This window comes from Plectrocnemia conspersa, unplaced genomic scaffold (genome assembly GCF_051122295.1).
Source record: "Plectrocnemia conspersa isolate PC_06_02 unplaced genomic scaffold, ASM5112229v1 ptg000002l, whole genome shotgun sequence".
Lineage (NCBI taxonomy): Eukaryota > Metazoa > Arthropoda > Insecta > Trichoptera > Polycentropodidae > Plectrocnemia > Plectrocnemia conspersa.
In genome coordinates, this window is record NW_028277166.1 from 16,244,732 (window position 1) to 16,270,082 (window position 25,351).

Below are 25,351 nucleotides of genomic sequence, written 5' to 3' on the forward strand. Positions count from 1 at the left end.
CGCAGCGCACGGATATCTTAAAATTATTATCGCTATACATACGTAAATAATAACGATTAATAAATTATTGATTTTAATAGGTTATAACTCTCACTATTTCAACATAAATTATTTCATCTTGTACTTTAGAGAAAATTGGTGGGACGTTGTCATCTCATTTTAGCTTATGAATAATGACGAAATAGATAGACCTAAAGTGACTCTGTTAAAAGAAACGGAGTATAGGAATTATTAAATTCAGAAGCATCTACTCTCCTGTCAATTACCAGAAGTAGTACATTCAGTTTAATATGCATTGGTAATCAGGAATGTAACATTGTGATGCTTGTGTGTCACTCTAGAAACAAGTGATTAAGAAACTTTAAAAGCAAGGTGAATTCTGTAACAGATTACTATCAATTACCCCAAGTGCACGAAGTAGTAATAATATAGTAAAATGTATGAGAGAAATGTATCGTTAAAACATTGGCTAAATAACAGTAAATTAAACAGCTAGATATAAGTGATGAATAAGTATCTCTTAAACATTCAATACAATGCCCGAAATAATATTATCTTTTAAAAATAATAAAATTTAATCGGCCGCACAGTACATAATTTTATTTATGCATTGGAAAATTGCAATGTGTTATTTGTTTAAAAAAATGCGAGATAATGAGACATTTCTCAAAAAAAATCGTATTTCAGTTAAAATCAAATTCATTGCATTTCAGTATTTTATGTAAAGTAAAATAAAAATATTTTTAGAAAAATTTAAATCATAGAATTATTCGTCAAAAATCTAATAAGCAAATAAAACACATTTAATTTTACTGAAAAAAAATTCATCTACAGCTTTCATCACTGAGGGTATATTGTAGAGCCTAAGCAATAAAAAAATATAAGTGATTTTTACTTTTAATTTTATATATAAATTTCTAAATTAGCTAAGTTTTACTCCACCCTGGAAAAAGCTGAAATGACGTCCCTAAAATAATAAATCAGGCATTTTTCTTCTGACACTCTCACTGAGCAGTAACTGTAATATACATATTTTATAAAATTTGAAAAATTAACCGAATTTAAAAAGAATTAATGTTTATTTAAAATAATTATTATTACCAAAAAAATATTTTTCAATAAAATACAGGCAATTAATTGTTTTTTGCACTAAATTAAAATCGGTAAAACCCGAGAAAAAATACGAATATATACATCCATTTTATATTCAATATTCGAATAGTTGGCTATTACAATTAATTTCTAAGTAAATTTGGCACTAAGCCAATTTCTATGAATCATAAAATGTAGGTAAATAAAACACCGCCACATAATTCAAAGTAAAATTGGTTGTTAAATAAAAAGTAATTAAACCAATGTCATTTAATTGCGACGAATGCAATTCGTCTGCCTTTCAAGGCTGAAATAATCAAACCACGAGCGCACCAATAAAAAGATTGCCAAAAGAAAAAGCCAACGTAAAGATCCACAATTCATTTTATTATCAAAATGTAATCATCGCCTATGATGCTTCCGGCATACCAACAATGTCTATTTACTATAAACGTTAGACTGTTTTATATATTACCACGTCGGGTCTGGTGACACGTAACTTTTCTAAAGCACTTACGTAGCTTAATTAAGTAGATGAAAGAGAACCAATGTCTCAACGGCGCCAGCAGAAGGGTAAATATCCCATAACACGGACATTGAATTAACCCCTGAACCCAACCCCACCCACGCGCAGCATCCAAGCTTGATTTATTTCCATTCAGCGATAACAAGCTACGTGTATTATGTCTATATATATACATATATAACGCAGATGCCATGTGAATGGAACCCCGTGAGGGGGTCGAACTAGCGATGCACTACGTTTTGTATTTTGGATCTAAATGGCGTAGATCATATGCTCATCACGAGCTCTGATCCAGCAGACTATGACTAAGTCGTTTAGCGACTCGCTCGCTTTCATCACAGTATCTATGTAAATTTGCTTCGCAATCAAACGCTAGCTTGACTTTCCTAGCGATAAACAAGCTAACAAACCATGAATGGAAAAAATAAATTAGATTTTTAATTTGACAAATATATAATTTTTATTTTAAATGTAATGATTTCTCTCTATAATTAATGAATTTTAAATATACTATTTATGCATATGTATAGATATATAAGGTTGATTCATAATAATTATTTTAAACAACATATTTTTTTTTTGGACTAAGGGTTTGCCATGCGAAGACCCTTGTGAATTTATGAAAAATTACAAAAACAAATTAGACATTATTTATTTTTTAGTTAAATAAAATCAACAAAAATTATTAAGAATGTCCTTTAAATCATTCGAACTCTTACAATAGCTATATCGTTTTGTGTATGCTACATAATTTGTTGCTTACAAATTGCCAATGCTTAAGAAGTATTACCATTACCGATCCAAATGAGATAACGATGTTTTTCTAAACACTTGAAAGATATACCTAATGATAAAGCCTTTTTAAAAAAATATAGAAAGCGTTTACTTATCAAAAAAAATACGCCTAAGTTCAAATAATCTTCCCTTTTCTAATCGCCAGGGATAACAACTATTTTGAGCCATCAATCAGATAGTAGATCTCGAGGCGTCAATTTCGTCAAAGTCGTCACTTCTTTATTTTGGCCAGAACTCAGATTTTTTTTAAATTTTCGCTTATAAAGCCCCCGTGAAAGCAGACCAAAGTCATAGCAGGCCGCTATTTGCCAAGATTTTGTTCTTGGGCTACATTAAAAAATCATTGCTTTTTTAACATGACGCCTAACATTTGATTTTAATCGTTCATACACACTTTTAAGGCAATTTTCTAAGAAAAGCCCACAGAAAGGCACCCTAAGGCTGGAACCTTCAGACCTGCATTCTCAGAGTAAAGCTCTCTTCGCAGGTTTAAGGTTTAAAAAAATATTTAAGTGTTATTTAAAAGCTCAGTAATTTTTTTTAATTATCAACTAAAAATGACATAAAATATATATTATTTTTTAAATATGTATCAACCTAATAGTTGTATAGATGCTACGAAATAATTTTCTTTGAAGCAAAAAATATGTCATGTTTTGTTATGCGCTTTATTATTTTTATTATCAATGTACACTATCTAAAGTGAATGATAAAATAAAAATTCATTTTAAATACTTTACTTCCATTAACCTACATTTTTTTTAATAATTTACCACATTAAAATATATGCAAAAACGCTTTAAAGTATATTAGTAAAGTGCAGAATTAATATTATCATTTCGTGTGCAAACACTTGTTTATTATAAGTTACATTGAAAGTTTTAACAGTTCTTGATTGCATATTAAAACTTCTGTGAGAGTTAAAAATAAATGTACTTTTAAAACATATTCCGTATATTTTGTTATGAAAATTTACTCAGGGAAAAAAGCAACGGCGGTGGCAAAAAATTATATAAAGTTTCAAGAGAAGAAACTCGCTCAAAGCTGTGGTTCAATAAGATCCGTTCTAAGAACTGCATCTTCGAAGATGAACATCGTTATGAAAGAACCCGTAAAGTTAAGCAAAATTTAATATAAGCAATTGAAGAACTGGCATAGAAACTTTGAGTAACATTCATCGACTCGTGAATATATTAGTGTCCAAATAGGGATAACTTGTGTTATTATCAATTAAATAAAGATATCAAAATCTTATTAAAAAAATTTTGCCTTGAACCAAATTACATAGACCCATTCTGAATTTTCTATTATAATATTATATTTTTTTATATTATTCAAAATATATAAACACACTGAAAGATTTTTTATGCGTAGGATTTCCTACAAGCAATTACCTAAAATTTATTATATATATATATATATATATATATATATATATATATATATATATATATATATATATATATATATATATATATATATATATATATATATATATATATATATATATATATATATATATATATATATATATATATATATATATATATATATATATATATATATATATATATATATATATATATATATATATATATATATATATATATATATATATATATATATATATATATATATATATATATATATATATATATATATATATATATATATATATATATATATATATATATATATATATTAACTACATATTTTATATTTAGTCAAAAAAAAATATAAAACAAATTGTAATTTTGACAAATATTAAAGCTTTACATTAAAAAATAGCTATCTATGAAAGCATGTACATTATACAATACTTTTATTATGTTTTACCATCGTTATTGTCGGACAGGTGCTATTAATTAAAAAAACCGAGCGCAGTCATTTGCATTTGTATGATAAACGATTCTTGCTTTACGTACACGTACTACGTGGTATACCTAATTTAATTTGTGTATTTTTCAGATATATGTATGTATATTATTTTAATTTTTTTCTGCTTTCTGTCTACGACCGTAAAAGTCTTATTTCAATGCAAATTAACGTCACCTTCGAAGGCTTTTGCGGTGTGCCCCGTCGGATGCAAATGCCCCGTGCAAATCGAATATGGTTCTCCTGAAAACGAAATTCAAAAGAATTCCGTTTCACTTCAAAGGTTTACGTTGGAATTTTGCAACTCTGGTATATACATATATAATATATAAAATATATTATTTTATACGTAGAGAATACGGTGGAATATTTTAAGACTCGGATTTCACTTGGATTTCCAATTTAATACAGATGCTTTGGAAAGATTGCGTCTTATTATGGTTCGAAGGTAAAATACTTTATTTAAATTCCCAATTAACTATAAAATACTATTTTAATATCATACTTGACATTTATCTTTTAAAACCTTAATATTTTAAAGAAAATTAAATGAAAGATTATATAACATATAAACTAAATTAAAATAATAAATTTTCTGTCTTGTATATTAAAAATTTTCACAAGTGCAATTTGATAGAATTTTAATCAAACACTAGCTCTCGTTATTTATGTCTTAATAAGGGACCACTAAAACTTAATCGAAAGGTATAACGAAAAAATTGTCAATTAAATAAACGATAAATCGAAAGATATAACAATACTCAACGAATGCAAGTTAAAATGTATGTATTGTTTTGACTTGATATGGTAGTATTTATATACATAAAACAGAAGACATTTATCAAAGAATCTGAACAAGCGTTTACCTGGATTTCCGTTTTGGGTTGGTAATTTGTATTCGTGACAGCGTTTGGGCACCTGTCACTGTACTTGGTGAGAAAGTCCGTAATTTGAAATGTCCCCACAGGGGTTTGGTCCGATTCGCCTTCGGCTACCAGTAAAAATCCAATGAATCTGTGATGAGCCGCAGACACTTGAGCTTTCAACGATACTGAAACAATAAAAATAATAAAATATTAAATTCAGGATTTTGAGAAAATATCATACACTTACACAGTCTTAATTAATTAACACACACAAATATATACATATATGAAAAATATTTACAAAATTAGCACATTTACACAGAGACAAGATAATTAAATTCACACGTATAGAATAATCTGCTAATTTAAACTTAGTTATGAGGTCCGGTTTTTTTAAATATCAAAGATTTAGGTTTAAATCATGTTTCACCAACAGCTTTGTTTTGACAAAATCTTGATGATTTTTTACTGCTGCTTTTAATAAAATATAATACATTTTGGCAAGTATCTTCTATAATAGTAAAATGCAAATTAAAATGTTACATACTATGCAAGTATCTGGGGGTATAGTTTAAGATAATAGATAGAAATCAGAGGGCTTAAAAAATATATTCTCAAGACAATAGGTGGAAAACACAAAATACTACAACTATTAGATGCATTGAAAGAAACTTTTTCACGTCTATGGAATCTAAAAAAAAAATCAGCAGGAGTTAAACTAAATGATCAGCCATGTTTTCATTAAATTTATTATAAAAAATCCTTGTAATATTCTTTTGCGTTCATTAAAATTCAGACGTTATTAAAATATATACTAATTCCTAAATATACGTATATTAAATACAAACAATACAGTTTTATTATTACTAATTAATAACAGTTTTATTATTAATAATAAATATAAATATGTAGTACCTAAAATAACATGTTTGCGTTTAATTTTTACTGCTGTATTTACATTTATTAAATATTTCAATTTATAAAAAACATACGTATGTAATATTGTTTAACAAACCACTTGCTTCTCAAATATTTTCGGTTCAAATACGACTCATCGTGTAAAAATACAATATAATACAACTCACAGGATGTTAAAAATGTAATAAACCATGCGTTTACAGAAGTTGACGTGAAATTTCATATGATCCAATTTCTATAGTCGAGTAACCCAGCGAACAAAGGCCCACCTTGTTATATTATATAAAGCAGAAGTGGCCAACTTGCATAAAAAAATACAAAAATACTTACATGGTCACGAATTATCCGGATAATTCGTGACCATGGCTGGAGAATCACAGCCGAAATATAGAAAGAAAATAAACGAAATTAGTAATGTAAGAAACAATAAGTTTTATCGAATTATAAATACATTATTGGTACTGACTTTTTAGATTTTGTTTACGGTTAAAAAATTCGCAGTACATCTGCGGTAAAACAAAAGTCAAAACAGTAGAGGAAAAGAGTGCAAAATTTTCACTTGCTTGTGGAATTTATTTTTTCCCTAGGGAAATTCGGTGCGGTTAAAATATGTAAGGCACTCGTTCACAAACGGAGCGTGGAAAATTTAAGAAAAATGCGCCTGAAGGAAATGGCATGAAAGAAATAAATATGATGTATACTATTGTATTTATGCTTTCGCAAACACTAAACGCGCACGGTGTTGACAAAATGCGCTATAACGTTAGATAAAGCAGCCGACTATAATTTATATTTTTTGCTATTATATTAAAAATATATTTGCTTCTATCGAATATAAATAATATTATATTTACCTAAAATATATTAAATGTCGCTTTTGACTGAATAAACAGATGTCAGATGTCAGATTACAACATTAAGCAAAAATATTTTTGGAAAATCTTTGAATGCACACCTAATGAAAAATCAATATTCATTAGCCTCAAAGGCTTAGTACAAATTTGGCAAAAAAGCAGACATCGACAGGTGAGGGTGAAATAAAAAAAACGAATGATGAGCGGAAGGAAAGCTTGAAAGGTGTGTGAAAAGAATTATGGATTGAGCAAGATAAGGTAGCTTCGAGACGTCAGGCTGGAGCCTTTTCAACTTGATGGATGCTTTTTGATGTATTTTTCTTTCGTCGATTTTTATGGCGTAATGATGTTAGATACTCTAACAATGTCGATTATGGAAGCGGAATAGAGGTTTGCCATATAAAAACATACTAAAAATACCTCAATATAAAATACTTTTAAGAAGGTTAAATATAATACATTTTATTAGAATATGAATATACATTCAATGCTCGAGTGCGGCATTTACGTCTAGGAAATGTTTTCCGATTGATTGAACTGAAATTATTAAATGAAGCGTGTGTGCGCATAGTTGATACTCGTACAGCCCTCGGTATATTTTGATAAGCGCCGAGGTATCGAAAAGCTCTCGTTTTAAAGCTTGAATGTGCCGTGAATGGAAAATACACCCTTTTATTGAAAGTAATATCAATTTCAAACGGATACGTATTTTTTTGCAATATTTGCTTCGAGAGATCGTCTATATTTAATATCTGTATAAAAAGCCTAATTCTATATTATATTTATACATTCATTCATATATTATCTATAATAATATAAAGTGTTTTATTTTTGCAAGTGAAAGTGAAGTTAAGAGTTAAAATGAACAGTAATGCATAAACGTCATGGTACTTTAAAAATAAATAAAAGGGGTCTTTGAGTCATTATAAGTCAAACTGTTTATTAAAAAATATTTTCTCAGCGTTATATTTTTCTGAATTTCCTTTATTTATGTCTATAAACTTCTAGTTTTTACTGTATAAAAATAATATAAATATATCTACATATAAATCATTTATTTATTATACTTATTATTAATCATAATCATTATACGTATAGTATATAAAAAAAAAAAATTTAAGTGTATCTGTTACAATTTTTTTACCTACATCAAATAAAGTAGAAATTGTGTTCATCAACTGAGATATAATTTTTTTTTAAAGTATTGAAAATATATTTTATTATTATATTTTTTTTTATTAAAAATAATCGTCTCTTAAAAATTATTCTCTTTAAGTTTACATACAATAATAAAATGTAATATGTATAATATATATATAGATAATTAGGTATATATTTTAAACCTGTTCTGATATAAAAAAATTTAATTGCATTAAATACAATTGTAATTAGTATTTTAAATAAATTCTAAATAAATTTTTAGAATGATCATAAGATATTTTTAAATAAAAATTACATTACAATATTTCTTTTAGAAATACATCTATCCCATTATAGTTTATATAATTAAAATTACTCAAAGTTTTAAATATGGCTATATCTCTAAAAAGCTATTTATTTTTTCTTGTAGTAAATTGCAACTACGTTATTATAATCAATTTTCTATAAAATAATGAATTTATAACATCACTTTTAAGTACAAATTATTTTTTATTATATTATAATTTCATTCAAACTATTACTAAAATAAACTATTACAATAATCATTAAACATTTTAAATATAGTAAGCAAATTACCGTTTTATTATTCGTTTGCTATAAAACACAACAGTAATTAAAAAAAAAATTAGGGGTTTAACCGCCTGTGTAATTTGTTATAATTTAGAGGTCACTTTAACGACCATTCAAACAATCGAAAATAAAGATTAACCCGTTTCGAAAGTGGGTGCACACACAAAGTTGAAAAAGAGATTTTGTGACCCAAAAATTGCGTCAATAATTGGAAAGTAATACACAGACCACCTAAAAGCGTTAATAATCAGTCATAAGTAGGACTGAAAAAAATATATTGTTATAACAGGAAGCGCGCTAGACATAACATTATACCCTGCGCACATTACTATTGTTCTTCAACTCCTGGTCACTAATCGCCGACGTGCTACTTTAACTGTCTTTATTTTAAGGCGTGAACACATTTTGTGGATATATGTAAGAAGCGATACATTTGGCTAGCAAACATTCTTATTCGCGATTCACTAGAGCGGTTTTTAACCAGTATTATAACAGATTTGACACTTGGTCATAATGGAAAGAAACGCCACGGAGTCACAGAAGTAGAGACAATTCAGGAGACTGCGTCAAAACAAAATACATCAGAGGATTGACAAGAAAGCAATACGAGAACACGATTTCACGACAAATCGCAGCCGACAATAATACAACCAGAGACACCAGTAAAGGCTCTTCAACTTACGACATGCAATTTCAATCCATCGCTTGAAAGTGGCATCTACATTTCTCAATTATGTGGTAATTTATGAAGTAAACGGTTACAAGCTTTTGCGCCATCTATTTGGCTGCAGGGTCACACCCCTTCGGCATTAAAAAATATGTCTTTAAGATTTAATCACTATTTTAATTAGAAGCTGCAAAAAATGCAAAATGTTTTTAATTACCAATACTAATAATTTACATGCTCTTTATAATTAGATTTATTAAGTCATTTAAATAATTATTTTAATTTACACATATAAAATATATTTTTTTTATAACAAAAAAAAATATATTATCGCTATATCGTATAAATTTAAACCCTTTCACATTGCACATGAAAAACTGGTTACTGTACCTAAATATATAATTGGTTATAGCTTAAACGGAATTTATAAAATATATTTAAAGCACCAGAAATCAGAATTTATAGAACATTTTAATTAAGAAATTTTATTTAGTTTCTATACCGCAATGTATGCACGAATGAATTCAAAATACAGCCTTTTATCAATTCTGGGTAAGCAGTCAAAAACACACCCATATTTGCGAATAAAGCGCTTCCCTCTAATTAGAATTATGGCAATTGAAACTTTCGTCGGTTTGTCGTGTGCCATTCGTTGGAAAACATGAGTCAGCTTCAGCAGTTTGCACGATTGCCGATCACAAATTAGCGATTCGATAAATTTTGCACTGAAATCGTCGATTCAGCAAGTCAATGCAACGCGATTCTGATGCTCTTCTCTTCTCTGGTGGCAGCAACGGCATTTAAATTACATGCAAAATCAAAGTTTCACTTGGCTCAAAGTCAAACTATTTCAACATAAACGGATTAAAGTCGATTTAGACTTGATTTCAGCCAACGTCAGCAAAGCGTGAAGAAAACTTTGCAATTACTTTTAGCATTTTTTTTAAATGAAGTTGAACCAAATTCACGACATTGTTTCGAATAAAATCATATAATATAGATTAAATAATATTGAACCCATACAAAAAATAAATGAGGCTATTGAATCAAGCATCTATGTATTTATCAAAATGCAGATGTAATCAAAAAAGATTACTAAATAATCATAAAAATAACGGTTATTAAATTAAACATCATTGAGGATATAATAAAGTAAATTTTACATTAAAGACTTATTAATTGTTTGTCATTTGACATAGATAAAATACTCATTATATTTAGGTGAATTACAATCGATAAATTTATCTTTATACCTAAAACTACTTTTAATGAAAAATAAATATTTAAATATCATCGATATTAAATTTTTAATTTATAAAATAATAAATTGCTATATTATAGTTATTTTATTATATAGTCAATTTCACTGAAATTGAAATGTTTCCACCGCTGCCAATGTGTCGCTTGCTGTTTCCGGAAAGATGTACCGGAAATGGATGTAGACTCAAAAACTACATATGTATCATATGATACAGCAAGAGCAGAAATATTCGTGTATTGGTATATAATACATATCATAAAAAATCAACATTGTTTTATTTTCCTGTTACCTTTGTGGAGGATATGCGAATCTGAAATATGACGGATATTGATCATATATTGAAACGGCAGCTATATTTATTTTGATTTTTTTGAAATACTTAAATTTGCTAAAAACAACACGAAATTCATAACAATATATTGCAATTTTTTGCAACAAGTCACTTGATTTATATGTAAAAATATACAAATTTTATGGTTAGTTCTATATTTATAAGATATCGTCTTAACAGTTTTTTAATTAAAAAAACAGTAAAATTCATAGTGCTAAAACAATATCTAAAAAAACATGTTTAGTGACGTTTTTATGGTTGGTTGTAATAAAATATAATACATATTGTGGCAAGCATCAGTTAGATATATAGAGCATCATAGAGCCTTTATTAAATTTTAATCATTAATCGTGTAATAATAATTGAAAATATTGCACGAACTACTTAATAGTTCATCCGTCTCGAGATAAAAATCTATGACGTACTATATGTATATTATTTTATATTTGTTTGGAAAGGACGTGCGCTATAGAATAAATTCTACCATCCGCATATTACTATTGTTCGTTAACCTTTCGGTTATAGATCGCTTGAGTGACCATTTGGACTGTCTCTCTATAGGTATAAATACGTTTCGTAGATGTTTTCAAGAAGTGATGCAGTTGACTCGCAAGCATCCTCATCTGTACCGAACCAGCACTATAAAAAGTCTTTTTCGGCGTCTGTTTGACTGCAAAATCTTGCCCTTTCAGCATCGAAACCCGAAGTATTATTGTGACTTCTATGAAAATCATAGATTAGTTAAAAATGTCAGTCAGTATAACCTTAAATTTCTCAAATATACACACGAATTTATTTAATTCACAGAACCGGCTTCACAGTTATTACTTCAATTTGCACACTTCAAACACATATCATCCTCACAAGCACATTATCTAGGTCGGCCACTCACCCACAGTCGTCCGCTTAATTGTTCTCAGAGCGAAAACTTTGAGTTGGGGGCCCTGAAGAAGCGGCCCAATTTCAGCCCGGGGCGCCGCAAGTTCAGCGGGCCCCCAATTTGTACGATCGTGGGGCAATCTGTCCAAGTTGGCCGTGCAAGTTTATGTGTTCGACCGTTCCTTCCGTAATTACGGACTTACTTACCTAATGGCCTTCCGTTACACACGAGCCGTTACTAAATCCCCGTCACTCCACATACGATTTTGCATAACGCTTGATTAATACGAACGCGTTAGTCCGCTCGGACGGAAGTTTTCCGGGTGGGGTTTTTCAATTTTGTTTGATTTTGAACGCTAATTTGTGACGTTGTGCTGCTTTGATTACGTAACATGAGACTGGCTCAATTGAACCGCATACGTTGATCGAATTACAAAATTTCGTTAAAATTCATCGCCCTGGCAAATATTTTTCTGCTTTTATACAATAGATTGTGATAGGTGAATACATATATAACTATCATACACTATTGTGTTATTAAAATATCGATTTTATAATGTTTTGTGCTCTACAGCAAAGATTTTTATTAAAAAATTGTAAAAAGATAATGTTACAATTTATAATCAAAGACACTTTGAAATGATACTAGCCCTTGAGCTGGTGAAAAAACATTTCATCTAAAAATAGAATAAAATAAATTAATTTAAGATCGTAACTTAACTCATGATAGCTTGAAATTAACCAAAATATTTAAGGCATTACACATTTAAAATAAGATTTAGTTTATATTAAAGTAAATTTAATGGACACAATGTGATTCAAAAGAGCGATTGTTATTCAAACAATCTTCTTTATAAAATAATAAATTTTATACGAAACGATGAAAATTTATAATCCAATGCCCGAAGGGTAGGTACGCTCTTTGTATTAAGTAGAAAGACCGAAACGAACGGTCCATAGAAATTATTTCAATTTGCTTTGAATGAATTTGGAGTAGAGTATAACTATGAAAAGCGACCGCATTTCTGCTCCGAATGTTATAAGATGTTAACCCTATTTTAACATTACGCACTGATGCACAAATATAAAGAGCACATGAAAATATATTTATTTCAACTTTTATCGATTCACACTCGGCTTTGACCAGGATTAGGTATAAACCTATGATTAATTCAGAAGTCATATAGTTACTATTTAAGGACCTGTTAAAAACATTCGCAACCAACTTACCATATTTTAATAAAAATATATGTTATATAGAATTTTTTCTTAGTAAACTACGTATTTTTTATATATTTTTTAATTATTTTTTTATATACATTAACTCGTTGGTTGTTGAGTAAGGATATATTTAGATATGTTTTATAAATAACCGCTTTTCTATAAATGCATGTGTGCAGAGAAAAATATTATAAAATTTTTCTCAGCACACATGCATTGATAGAAAGGCGATTATTTTTAAAACATATCTAAATATATAGTTACTCAACAACCAATTAGTTACTGTACAATAAAAAAGGATTAAAAAACATATAAAAAATACGTAGCTAACTACAAAAAGATTTTATATAACATATATTTTTAATAAAATATTGTAAGTTTGTTTCGAATGTTTTTAGCAGGTTCTTAAAGATTAACTAAATATTTGAAGTTAATAAAAGTTTGTAAAAAATACTATCTTTATCAACAATATAAATAATTATCAATTCCTAAGCTAAGTAAAAGCATTACTCTTTCAGTAACTAGTTCACTTTTTATCTCAATTCAATAAGCTGAAATACAACTTTTCTTATTAATAGCATTTTTACTGATTCATAGAGAATGAGATGTTGGGGTTACAATTATACATAATGTCGTAAACAGCCTGTTGTCTATCAATTTCTTTTATGATTTATTACAGTAGAAATTTCAACAATTTTCCATTGAATAGTGTTGTTTAAAAGCGCAATAGTTTTTAATCTTCACATACTTGAAAGACTTTTTCACGGATAAAATAAATATATTTAGGCCTACATATAAATAAATATAATAAATTGTAGTAAATACAAATGTATTTTATTATTCATTTTTAATTATATAATATTATGACAGTTTTCAACCACTTAAGCAACTTTTTATAGCTTAGAGTTCATTCTAATGACAATCTCGAAAATAAGGTCACACACAGTATTTTTCACAACAACCAAACAATTGCGTAAACAATTAAAAATATTGCACGAAAGACCTAATAGCGTCTCGAGACGTTAATCATCCACAAGCATCGCCGAAAAAACTTTTTGTTTGTAAATGACAAGCGCTAGCACGATAGTACTTTATCCTGCGCATAATACTATTGTTCTTCTAGCCTAGGTTACCGATCGCCAGAATGGCCATCTGGACCATTTCCTTTTTCAGGCGTAAACATGTTTTGTGATTGTTCAAAAAGCGATACAATTGGCTCGCAAACGTCCACATCTGCAATTTGCCATAGCTGTCTCGAACCAGCATTATAGCAGATCTGACACTTGATCACAGAGGCTAGGACGTGGCGAGAAATGTCTAGCCAAGACACCGCATTGATACAAGAGACATCAGCAGATTATCCAAAGAGCATCGCGAGAACACATCACAATAAACTCAGCCGCTCTACTTAATCACAGCCGACAATAATACAAATTGACATGCCAACGAAGACTTTCAAACTTCCATGACATATCAATTCGAGCAATATATGTTTTTTTACATATTTTTAAAAATAAACTCTTAACAGCTTTTCTGCCTTTATTTGGTTACAAAGTCACACCCTTTGTCATCAAAGCCCAAAAATATTAAATATAATATTTTTAATAGATAAATTTTGATTTAAATGTAAGATTATAACTTACACATAAAATAATACATATTTTTGTCACCATCAGTCAACAATGAAGTTTAAGGTGTCACATTGTCTGGAATACAATACTTTTCTTTGCGACTGCATTTGATTAGCTCATCGTAGCTACGACTTTTTTATAGGTTTACGAACGTCGTTATTGATCCAGTTGTCAAAGTAACATATTGTAGTTAAACTCAGATTTGTGTCGACGTAAGACATGTGTCCGAGAGATGCAAAATTTTGCATCGTGAATACGTACCATATTCACGTCGTAAAAATACATCACAGAAGAGTACTCCAGAAAATGACAGTTTTTCCTTTTCCGGTTTCCAACAAAGTATAACATCGACGCTGAAGCTCAGATGCATTTTCCAGTCTGTCAGACGCGTTAAGAAAAATACTCATACATTTAAATGGGTCGAGTCGTAAAAACGCAGATTTTTCTCTGTATTTTTACGGTCGTTAATCTCGTTTATTCGTATTTTCACATATGATTGAAAAATGAAAATTGAAATACAATAAAAATATATTATATAAATTATTTAAAGTTATTCATGATTAATTAATGATAATTACGGGAGCAATATTTGATAATTTATGTTATGTGTAATGAAAAATACCTAACTTATTTAGTGAGGATTTTACAAATTAATTAAGATAAAATTTTAAAATATTACAATTTTTTTCTTTTGTGTATTATATATAATAAATCTGTAGGGCATTAAATTCACAATACATGTTTTTACCGCGTATAAAAATAAACTGTTAAGCCTCCAGTTTTAGATTCGTCCAAATGTCTCGACTTTTTTCTTGGAATCATAAAATATTTATGTGGGATGTATTCAATTTTATACCTCAGTCCTTGATGGTCAAGTGTATTTACGGACAAATATAAGCAGCGCGGAAAGAGCCTCTATGTTTGTTTAGGAGGCTTTGAAATCCACTATTTGATTTACAAAGTCGATTTTAAAGGTGAAACGTCAGCAGCTTTGCTCTCCATAACCGATTATCCATTTTCCGGCGTCCAAGCATATTAAAATGAATCCTTGTGAAGTAATAAACGTACCCACATAAAACTTTCGTATGTATTTATTGATATCTTTGTGGAAATATTAAAGGAAAAAAATGTTTAAACACAATATTTTTGAGTATCTCAAAATATAAATTGCTTTTTAATAAGAAGTAAAATTAAACGACGCGAGTCTAGACTGAAGTTAAAATTCACGATTATTCGCATCGAATAGAAACTTTTGCAGCCCAATAAAAATTAATAGCTCGTATCGGAAAGCAGTTCAATTCGTACGAAAGCTTTTTCGTTTGCGAAGAAGGCGGGTTTCGTCGGCAAAAGTGTGTCATTTCTTATATCCAAGTTAAAGATGCTCTTTTATTGCATCTCATGCCGCATTTTTCAACGGCACAATGCATCGCAAAAGAGCAACTTTTAACAAGTTGAGTGAAATTTAGCAAAAGTGGCCAAGGGTAAGAAATCCATTGTGAAAGAAGAATAATGCTTAAGATATATAAATAAAATATGTGCGGCGTGTATTAATTGGCACTGCGACAAATTGAGGAAGTGGAGCTGTCGTAATAAAAACTTAATTTTTACTTATCGTACCCATTTAAAATTCAAGTTAAATGTTATAAATTGACAGCTAGTTTTAAAAGTTAAAAATTAATCGATAAAGTAAAAATTAAATTGATCCTATTTAATTATACATTGACACGTCCATTTTAAGCACACATTACAAGCACAAATATACTGTGATTTATTTATTATAAGTATTATGATACAGTTATTATATTATGTAAACTATGTTCAAGGATAGACTAATATCAACGAATTGTATAGATCATGGCTTACGTTGCGTACTATCTATGTGGATATGAAATAATCCTTAATTAAATAATATACCCTATTTACAATACACACATACACATGCGTGGATGTTAGACGAAATATTAAGCTTTAGTTTGATGCGAATAACAATGTAAGATTAACACCACTTTGGAATGTGCTTACAAACTTCAATACTAATTCATATTTATATCATCGCTATTTTAATGGTATTTGATTATCTCTCAAATTATCTAAACGTAGGTTTATATCAAAAGCGCTCATTAGATCATTTTTGCCATCTCTCACTGCGTGTATTATGTAATTCCGTAACTTTAAACTAGCTGTTAATTCATAGTTTCTATTTACAATATAAAAGACTACAATTTTAATATTCTTCTAATCGAATCACTGCCTACATAAATCACAATTTTTGAAGATTAAACGCCTAACTCAGCAGAAGCGCTATTTAAAATGATTTTTTAACGATAACGTTCATTTTTACGATGTCCGCAGCCGATATATTATCTTGAGATGAAAACTTCAGTATCCAGAAAACCGGGGAAGATTTATAAACTTTTTCTGGTTCGCGTTAGATACGAGCCTCCCTCCAGCTAACGAATGGGGTTTGCCGAGAGAAATCGCAATCTCCGACAAGACCGATTTTATATTTACGATCCCCGTTTAAGTAGCCATTAATTGCCTTTTTGGCAGACGAGAAATTACACCAAAAAATATATGTATACATATAATACATAAAAAAATAAAAACAACATTATTTCGGGGGCGCAATATTTCAACTGCGGTTATGCCATATCGGCCTAAAAGGGCTTACGTTTTAACAAGGGACGCGTATTAAAACAAACCTCGCCTCCTAATAAAACAGCACAAACGCTATAATACGAATTTTACCGTGTTGTTTTTAGTGCCTTCGAAATTAATGTGCTTAATGCTATTTTATGAGTTTAATTTAGCCTCAGTTTTATGACCTCCGATGCTTTAAAGAACGGTCCCCTTCGAAAAATTTAGCGCTCAAACAAAATTCTTATCGGGAAAACGGGACTTTTTAATTAAAATTTATATACGCTAATGCTTCTTTCAATAATGACTTTTTTAACATCAATTAGATAATTGAACATCAATAAAATTAATCGAGGAACAATTTATATTCATTATTTGATAATCCGACATATTTTAATTCACGCAGAATAACATCGTCGAGTTCAATTGTACTAAACATTTTACTTTCATACCTTCCTTTAAAAAGTATGACCCACGCTTTTTATGATTCTGGCCTAAATTTTAGGATGAGTGAGCATTTTTTGGTCATACATACTGCTCCTCTACAATTTTCTTTCTTATTATTATACGAAATTACTTCTCAAATGAAATTGTGACTTGTCAACGTGAGCCAAGACACTTCTGTGACAACAAAATTTGAACGAATATTTTGAAGGGTAATTTATTTATTTATTAAAATTAATACCATTGTACTCTGACAGGTTAACCCAATGCGTCACGATGGCCAAAACAATTTAAAATAAAAACATGAGATGCTCACCTCAACATTGTTTGCATTGTACCATATGAATTGCACCAATTCCAGTATGTGCACCAGAAAATGTCAAGATCTGGATGCACCGTATTGAATCAATCAGAAGGCCATTTCTAGAGAAGAGTTGGCGAGTACTCTAGTCTTAGCGATTTTTAAAAGTGTCCAAAGAAACGTATCTTATCGCTACCAAAATAGAATACTATGAAATACGAACAGATAGTACTCGTATTCCTTCAACTATAAATACTATTTCGATCTGCAATTCACTGCATTGACTCATGAGAAATCTAAATAACAGGGCCAGTTTCTAGTATGCTGCGAAATAGGGAATCATAAAGAGTGCACAATACTCAAATATTCTTAAGGTAGCACGCATTTCGCAAGATAAAACCGAACATCTTTATCGATTTACTGTGAGCCTCTGTAATGTGCAGGCTGAATTTCCAGTGTTTCTCAAATTTCACCCCAAGGTCCTTGGTAAAAGAAGGCATGTTGAGAATATATCAACCGAGACGATAGTATTCTGCCAGCATCGATGGGCAATACCTTGAGAATTAAATTATGTTACATTTCATTACACTGAAAGGCAATCGGTTATCGAATCATATTAAAATCTTCCTGCATAGTAAGGGATTCTAAAATTGACTGTACTATTTTAAAATTTTGGCGTCATCCGCATATAACAAGAATTTAAGTTAAACAATAGCAAAGGCAATGGACCCAAGTTACAAGGACTCGATATCTTTACGATACTCTAGCAGAGGTTATATATCATTCTGAAAATTAATTTTCATAGTTTCCAAACTGATATCTATCGGTCAAGTAATTTGGGAATAACTCCGTGAGACCCTAAGAAGATCCGTAATTATTAATCTTGAGATTTTTCTTAGCATAAAATGTGTAACAGCATTACTTTTGAAACCATCTAAGTATTTTTTTTAAAACTAATGATATAAAAAATTAGAGTTATCAATGGTCACATATATGTTTGTCATTATTAAAAATAAAAAAGAGCAAATCGATACCTTATTACTTACAACTAATATTTTAGCTGTTTAAAAAGCCACAGAACCATTATTTAACGTTAAAATAAAAAGCTCTTTACAACCTTTATACGAATGCTTTTTAAAACTTTTATAAACTGGTATATATTTTATTACTGTCAAGAAACAAAGCAGATGAAACAGCGATTATAGATATATTTGTAAAAAATTATATTGAAGAACTTTGCAGCTGCCGAAGGAACGGCAACTGAGCTAAAGTTAAAAGTGTCAAGGGCGTAAAGTTTGCTCAATGTTGAGCCGATTATGTGAGTTTTTTTTATTACTTTATAGGATGCCTAAAAAAGTTTTTGTTGTCCCAAAACCATACACACCTAATACAATTACTGATGTGAGACACAACTTCAAACAAATAAATAAATCTTTAAAAACGCGTAAACCCAAATTTCATGTAAAACGTATATTGTATAATTACGGAAAAAATATAATTGAGAAGCAAGTCGCACATTGCTGTGGAATCTAATAAGATAAATCTAGTATAGATTGACTTTAATATTGTAATTATATAAGTATTGTACCGGTACGAAAGATTCGCTAAATTATACCGTCGATGTTTCTCTGCTTCGTTTGCGGTTCTTACGACACCATTTTCCGAAACGAGGTCCCGTTGGAAATTGTAAATGAGCCGCAAAAGCTCGTACAAACACACAACTTGCACTTTTGGAATTGTGCAACTTCTTTCTAGAATTTCTCGCCGTACAATTGCGCATATGTTACCCGATGCTTTTCGGCGCTGCTGCTGCTTTGTTAAGATAAAACTTTCCGTTCTGAACTTTCTTCCAGGCGGTTTTGTTTCAAAATCAGGTGGAAATTACACATTGGAGTCGGGATCATATATAATATATATTATAAGAGGAATTTCATACAATGCATGCTCTCTAAAACATATTCATACGTAATATATTAAAACTTGCATCGTAGAAGTAGAACGCTCAAAACAGAGCATACGTTATTTCACAAATGAAATATGAGTGGAATTGTTTATATATGTAACATTTCTATTAAGTATACAATGACTAGATATGCACTAACTATGACTTTTATTTAAAGCTTATAATGCTACGTTTCGCGTATACTTTCAATAGATAATGTATGCTTTAACTAGGGAATGTGTGAACTTGTGATTGTTTCTCGAGAAATTTTATAAAGCTTTTTTTATTATATAAAATTAAATTTGTACAATTTTTTTTAAATGTTTACAACCATTGCCCTTTTTATAAAGCTGCATAAGTAAAGGCGGGCTCATGCCTAATATGCATACTTCTTGGAAGGTTTTAAATAAGGGTCTGGGAATGACAAACAATTGTTTGCAAATTTTTAACACTCCAACTAGCATTATTTTTGCTTAAGTAACAAAAAAAAAACACTCAGATAAGAAACATAATTACTCAGATGATAGCAATACCTAAATGTATTAGTCTATTATTCGTTATTGTATCCCAGCGCCTTTATTTTATGAGCGTTAGTATACGTTGCAGAAAAAGGATGCTGTTGACAATCCAAAAATTTTGAGGAATTCCAAGTTTTGGGTTCCGGAACATTTTTGTCTGATGCCCGTTAGAGCCAGAAAGTCTACACTAGTCGACTATGACTGTCGTCATCTAGCTCCTTAATACACTAGCAAAATACATTAATCTTTTTAATGGCAGCTAAGAAGAGCTGGTCCACTTCATATAATTTATTTTCATTATTTTGGGTTTAGTGACGTTAAAGCCAAATAGACACTGAAAAATCTGAATACAGTTGATTTCATAAACGTATATATGATTCTGTGGCGTTTTTATGCCTTCTCCTTGTTGTGTCCCAAGTGTCACATATTTTATAATGCTGGTTAGAGACAGCTCTATAGCCAATTACATCGTTTCTTAGACACACACAAAATGTTTTCACGCATTAAAAGACAACGGTCAAACATATGGCGATTGGTAACCAAGAGTAGAAGAACAGTAGTAATATGTGAAGGGTAGAATGTATTATCTAGCTAGCGCGTGTCCTTTCCGTGCAATATTTACAATAATTAACGCAATTGCTTTCTAACAAGGTCATTCTTCTATTGTTGTATAAAATACTAATTGTAATAACAAATTGTGCATGTGTTTTTCCCAATAGATTTTCCACCTTTTTTAATTCTAATGATCGTGACGCAATTAATTTAATTTAAATAGATGAATATTACATATTTTTAATGTTAATATAACAATAAAAAGCTTTATAGAGAGCGTTAAAAAAACCATTGTTACAGTGTCACGTTAAAATTTAATTTAAAGTTAAAATTTATATTAAATTTTGGGCAATGAAAGAACTCCAGATTAATTAATTTGATAAAAGCATTTACTCATCGTTTATTTATATAAATAAAAAATGTATAAAAAATGTCTATTTAGCTGATAAAAATACTTTTAAATCTGGTACTCTCGCATTTATCAATTCTGGGAACTCCCGGGATTTATCAGAGAGAGGTTTGATTTCAAGGACTTTAAAATGTGAAGAAGCAATTATTTTTAAGCTATACATTGCAAATGAAAGAGAATTTACCTGTATACATTTAATTTAAAATTATGATACCCCTGTATCGTCACCGAGTCTCATCCGCGATAACGATACACCGACGTCCTTTGACTAGCAACCCCTCAATAATGCGGGCACATAAAACTCGAGCAGACCCGGGTCGACGTCGCGATAAATTCGCGTGAAGTTAGTGGCGTGTGTATGTAATGCTAACGAGTTAACCGCCCTGCAAAAAGTCACTGACGAAATTAACGAGTATCACCCTTTTATTTTGTTTGAAAGAAAAAAATCGAATAAAAACGAAAAAGCTCAAAAGATATACTATCTTTTATAATATATGTATATATAGAGGATGACTTTTTTGCTTTTGCAATCCTCTATATATGTATATATAGAGGATTGCTTTTTTAAATACATACATATATATAATATATTTTATGGTTTTTAATTAAAAACTTTATTTAAATTAGTTAGCGCCCACATATATAATATATATTTGTTTTACTAAAATTCTAGTCAAAAGTTTTGCACTATTACTAACATATGTGATTTACGTTAATGGATTATTTAATAAATATATTAATAAATATTGTAATCAAAATAACAAACATAATCATATAATAATTTATTTTTGTAACAACAATCGTGAATCGCCCCCTATATAATATAACAAAGAGTTAATTAAGAACGAGTCAGGTTAACCGGTCGCCGCCCACATTAATCTTATCTTTAGGAGCTGTGTGTCCTTGGAAGGTATTTATCCATAACCCAATTTACCAATGAATAGAATATTAGTAATTTTTATTTATCTATACAATAAATTATTTCTTTTTTAATAAAAAACAGAATTATTACTTTGATAAAGGAACCTTTTATGTATTCATAGAATTATTTTATCGAGAATGGCTTCTATGTGTAAAAATAGAAATTCAAAAGTGATCTTACAATCAAACTGAGATATAACCGGCAATTACACATCCATAAAGCTAAAAACCATTCGATCGCGCCAGTTATGAGTTATGAATTTGAATGAAATGGAGCGTTCCTGTTATGAGTCCTTATATCCATGTTTATAGCACACAAAATGATAAGAGATGTATACTATATTTGAAACAGTTCGAATTTCATATGCACGGATGGATGAGTTCATCTACTCTGCTCTACTAGTTAATGAGAGTCGTAACATCTTTACATCTCTAGATTTTATTACATACGCATACAAAATCATTGACGTAAAATTATATACACAACAAACCAATATTGTAGCAGGCAGTTTACATCTCTGAATGTAACCCATTGAATCGAGGATTTCATCAAGGATTCGACGATGCGTGCAGAGAGGTACTTCCCATGTTTGATCTATAATATAATATTATTATGTACGATATTAAATGAATATTTTCCGTATTGTGCAATACGAAGCATTGTAATAAATTAAAATGTAATTTTACATTTCGCTAAGAATTTCATATAATAAGAGAAACATTTCGAACGTTGCTGGCTTACTCTTTATTACTTCGCGATTAAGTTCTGCCATCGTTTTTAATAAAGTTTTACATAATGAAAGTGAACTTCTTTTATACAAAATTAAAATTTAATTTATGCTCTACGTACAGCACGTAATATTAACCGCTATGAATTTTATTAGCTTAATATTAAATTAATGAGCTAATATATTTCGTAAAATTTAATAATCTATATTAAATTTATTAGAAAATATAATGAAAATAAATTTAAACCACTTGAATGCTTTCAAGAGACTGTATAATTAAATCTAGCCTAAGCTTATATTAATTACTTAATAGAAAAGCACGTGTGAAAATGCGCAATTGTAAACAGTAGTGGAAAATTTTTTAACCACAGAATGAATATAAGCAATTAAGTTGACAGTGATTATACTCATTATTATATTACTCACATTATGCTAGTTCGTAACATTATCTGGAACCTCAAAAAAGCTGAGTACTTTTTATTGCTGAAGAGAATGCAAAGATTGATTATAAAATCCAGGTAGTTTATACCAACATTCAAAAACCATTCGATTGCCATTTGTAATGAGCATATTATTCGGAAGTTAAGCAACTTTGGTTACTCAACAACCAACAAAACAACCAAAAAAAAACTTCATACGCCAGATTGTCGGACAAAGAAAATTTTGAAAACGGATTGTGAGGATCAAGATACAAAAATAATCTCAACTGTAGTACAGTTGTAATATTTATTTATTTTATTAACTTATAAAGCTAAATAGCTATTTTTTATATCAAACAAATTGTAAGTAAACATATGTATGATATATAACATGAACAGAAAATAAAAAATTTCTTTCTAATAAAAACCAGTTACAGTTTAATTTTTGCGGATTGTCCTAGGAATATTATTATACTCGTTTTCTTATACCTAACTATTCTTAAATTTTCTCTATTTCTATGTAATGTAAACAAAAAATGTAAAAAAATATCTAATATCTAATATTATCGCACAATAAGTAAAATGGGGCAATATGATACAATTGTAATTTTTTTTGTGGATAATATACCTATTTTTCTACTTTTTTATTTTTTAATATGTAATTACAATGGTTCTTAAAATTTAATTTTGTATCTACAATTACTCCTAATTTTTGTTACATTATCAACTATTTCTATAATAGAGTAACCTATATTATTTTGATATTAATTTCTAACATAATTTTATAATTAATAAACAACATTTAGTTTCATTCTTATTAAGTTTAAAGTACGATTTTTTTAAACCATATTTTTATTATACCTAATTCATTATATATGCAATACATTAATGTGTCGTCTGCAAAAATATGTATTTTACACGTTTTTACATTATTAACTATGTCAATAATATATAATATAAATAACAATGGTTCCAATTTAGTCTCCTGTGGTACACTAAGATATTAATTTCACTTTGGAATATGCATAATTTATTTTAAATTTGGTTTTCTTCTATTTAAATAATAAATCAACTCTCTTGAAACTATTTTACTTATACTGATATTAATAATTAATTCTCGTTCTGTCTAATAATAGACTCAACGAAATGGAAAGGCTTACTAAACGCTCCCTGGATGAGGCTCAGACCATACAGTCAATGATAATTACAATAAAAATTGCCCATAAATGTCAATATAAACCTAACTAGTATGCCATTTTCATTATAGTATTATTATAAAGAACAACAATAACTACAAATAAGGATACAATTTCCCCTTTTCCTTTATTTCTAATCCAATAAACCAACGTTAGAGAAGCAACTGCTATAATGCCAGTAGAGATAGTAGCTATATCACCTTCAATGAAATAAACCTGTGACCTGTGAGCTTTCATGATACACCGACCGTTATTGAATAAAGCGAATAGTTTATTTTTCGTCGGGCCTATCGACCATCTCATCTGTACCCCGATCAGCACTTCATACATTCTAGAAAGGTCCTCCATAATTCGGTCTATTCCAACGAATAAGATTCCTTCTGGCTAGTAAACGTGGATGTATCTGCGAAAGTTTATTATCTGAGCTTTTACGAGAAAACTTTGCGCGAGGCCGTATTTTTTCGTTAGAACTTTCGCACGGAGTTATCCCTCAAACACACACATGCATGGTCTAATATTTGGTTCTATGTATATATATTATATACAAACATACACACCGTTTTTATTTGTGGGAAGTGTATAAGGATTTATGTTGTAGTTTTTATATAACAAAACGTATTGTACGGCATATTACATT

At 29.3% G+C, this 25,351-nt stretch overlaps 1 protein-coding gene and 1 long non-coding RNA gene across 4 annotated transcripts in view; one reads left to right on the top strand and one right to left on the bottom strand.

The window, feature by feature from the left end:
• LOC148237850 (uncharacterized) overlaps positions 1-25,351 on the top strand; it is a 252,044-nt gene that overhangs the window by 72,606 nt on the left and 154,087 nt on the right. The gene's annotated exons all lie outside the window — the stretch shown is intronic.
• Positions 1-25,351, bottom strand: part of LOC148237852 (spondin-1-like) — a 158,359-nt gene that overhangs the window by 50,358 nt on the left and 82,650 nt on the right. For all 3 annotated transcript variants that reach the window (XM_088205724.1, XM_088205727.1, XM_088205725.1), the window contains exon 3: positions 5,155-5,339. In XM_088205724.1, the coding sequence (XP_088061850.1) occupies positions 5,155-5,339 (185 nt within the window). The remainder of the gene's footprint in view (positions 1-5,154; positions 5,340-25,351) is intronic.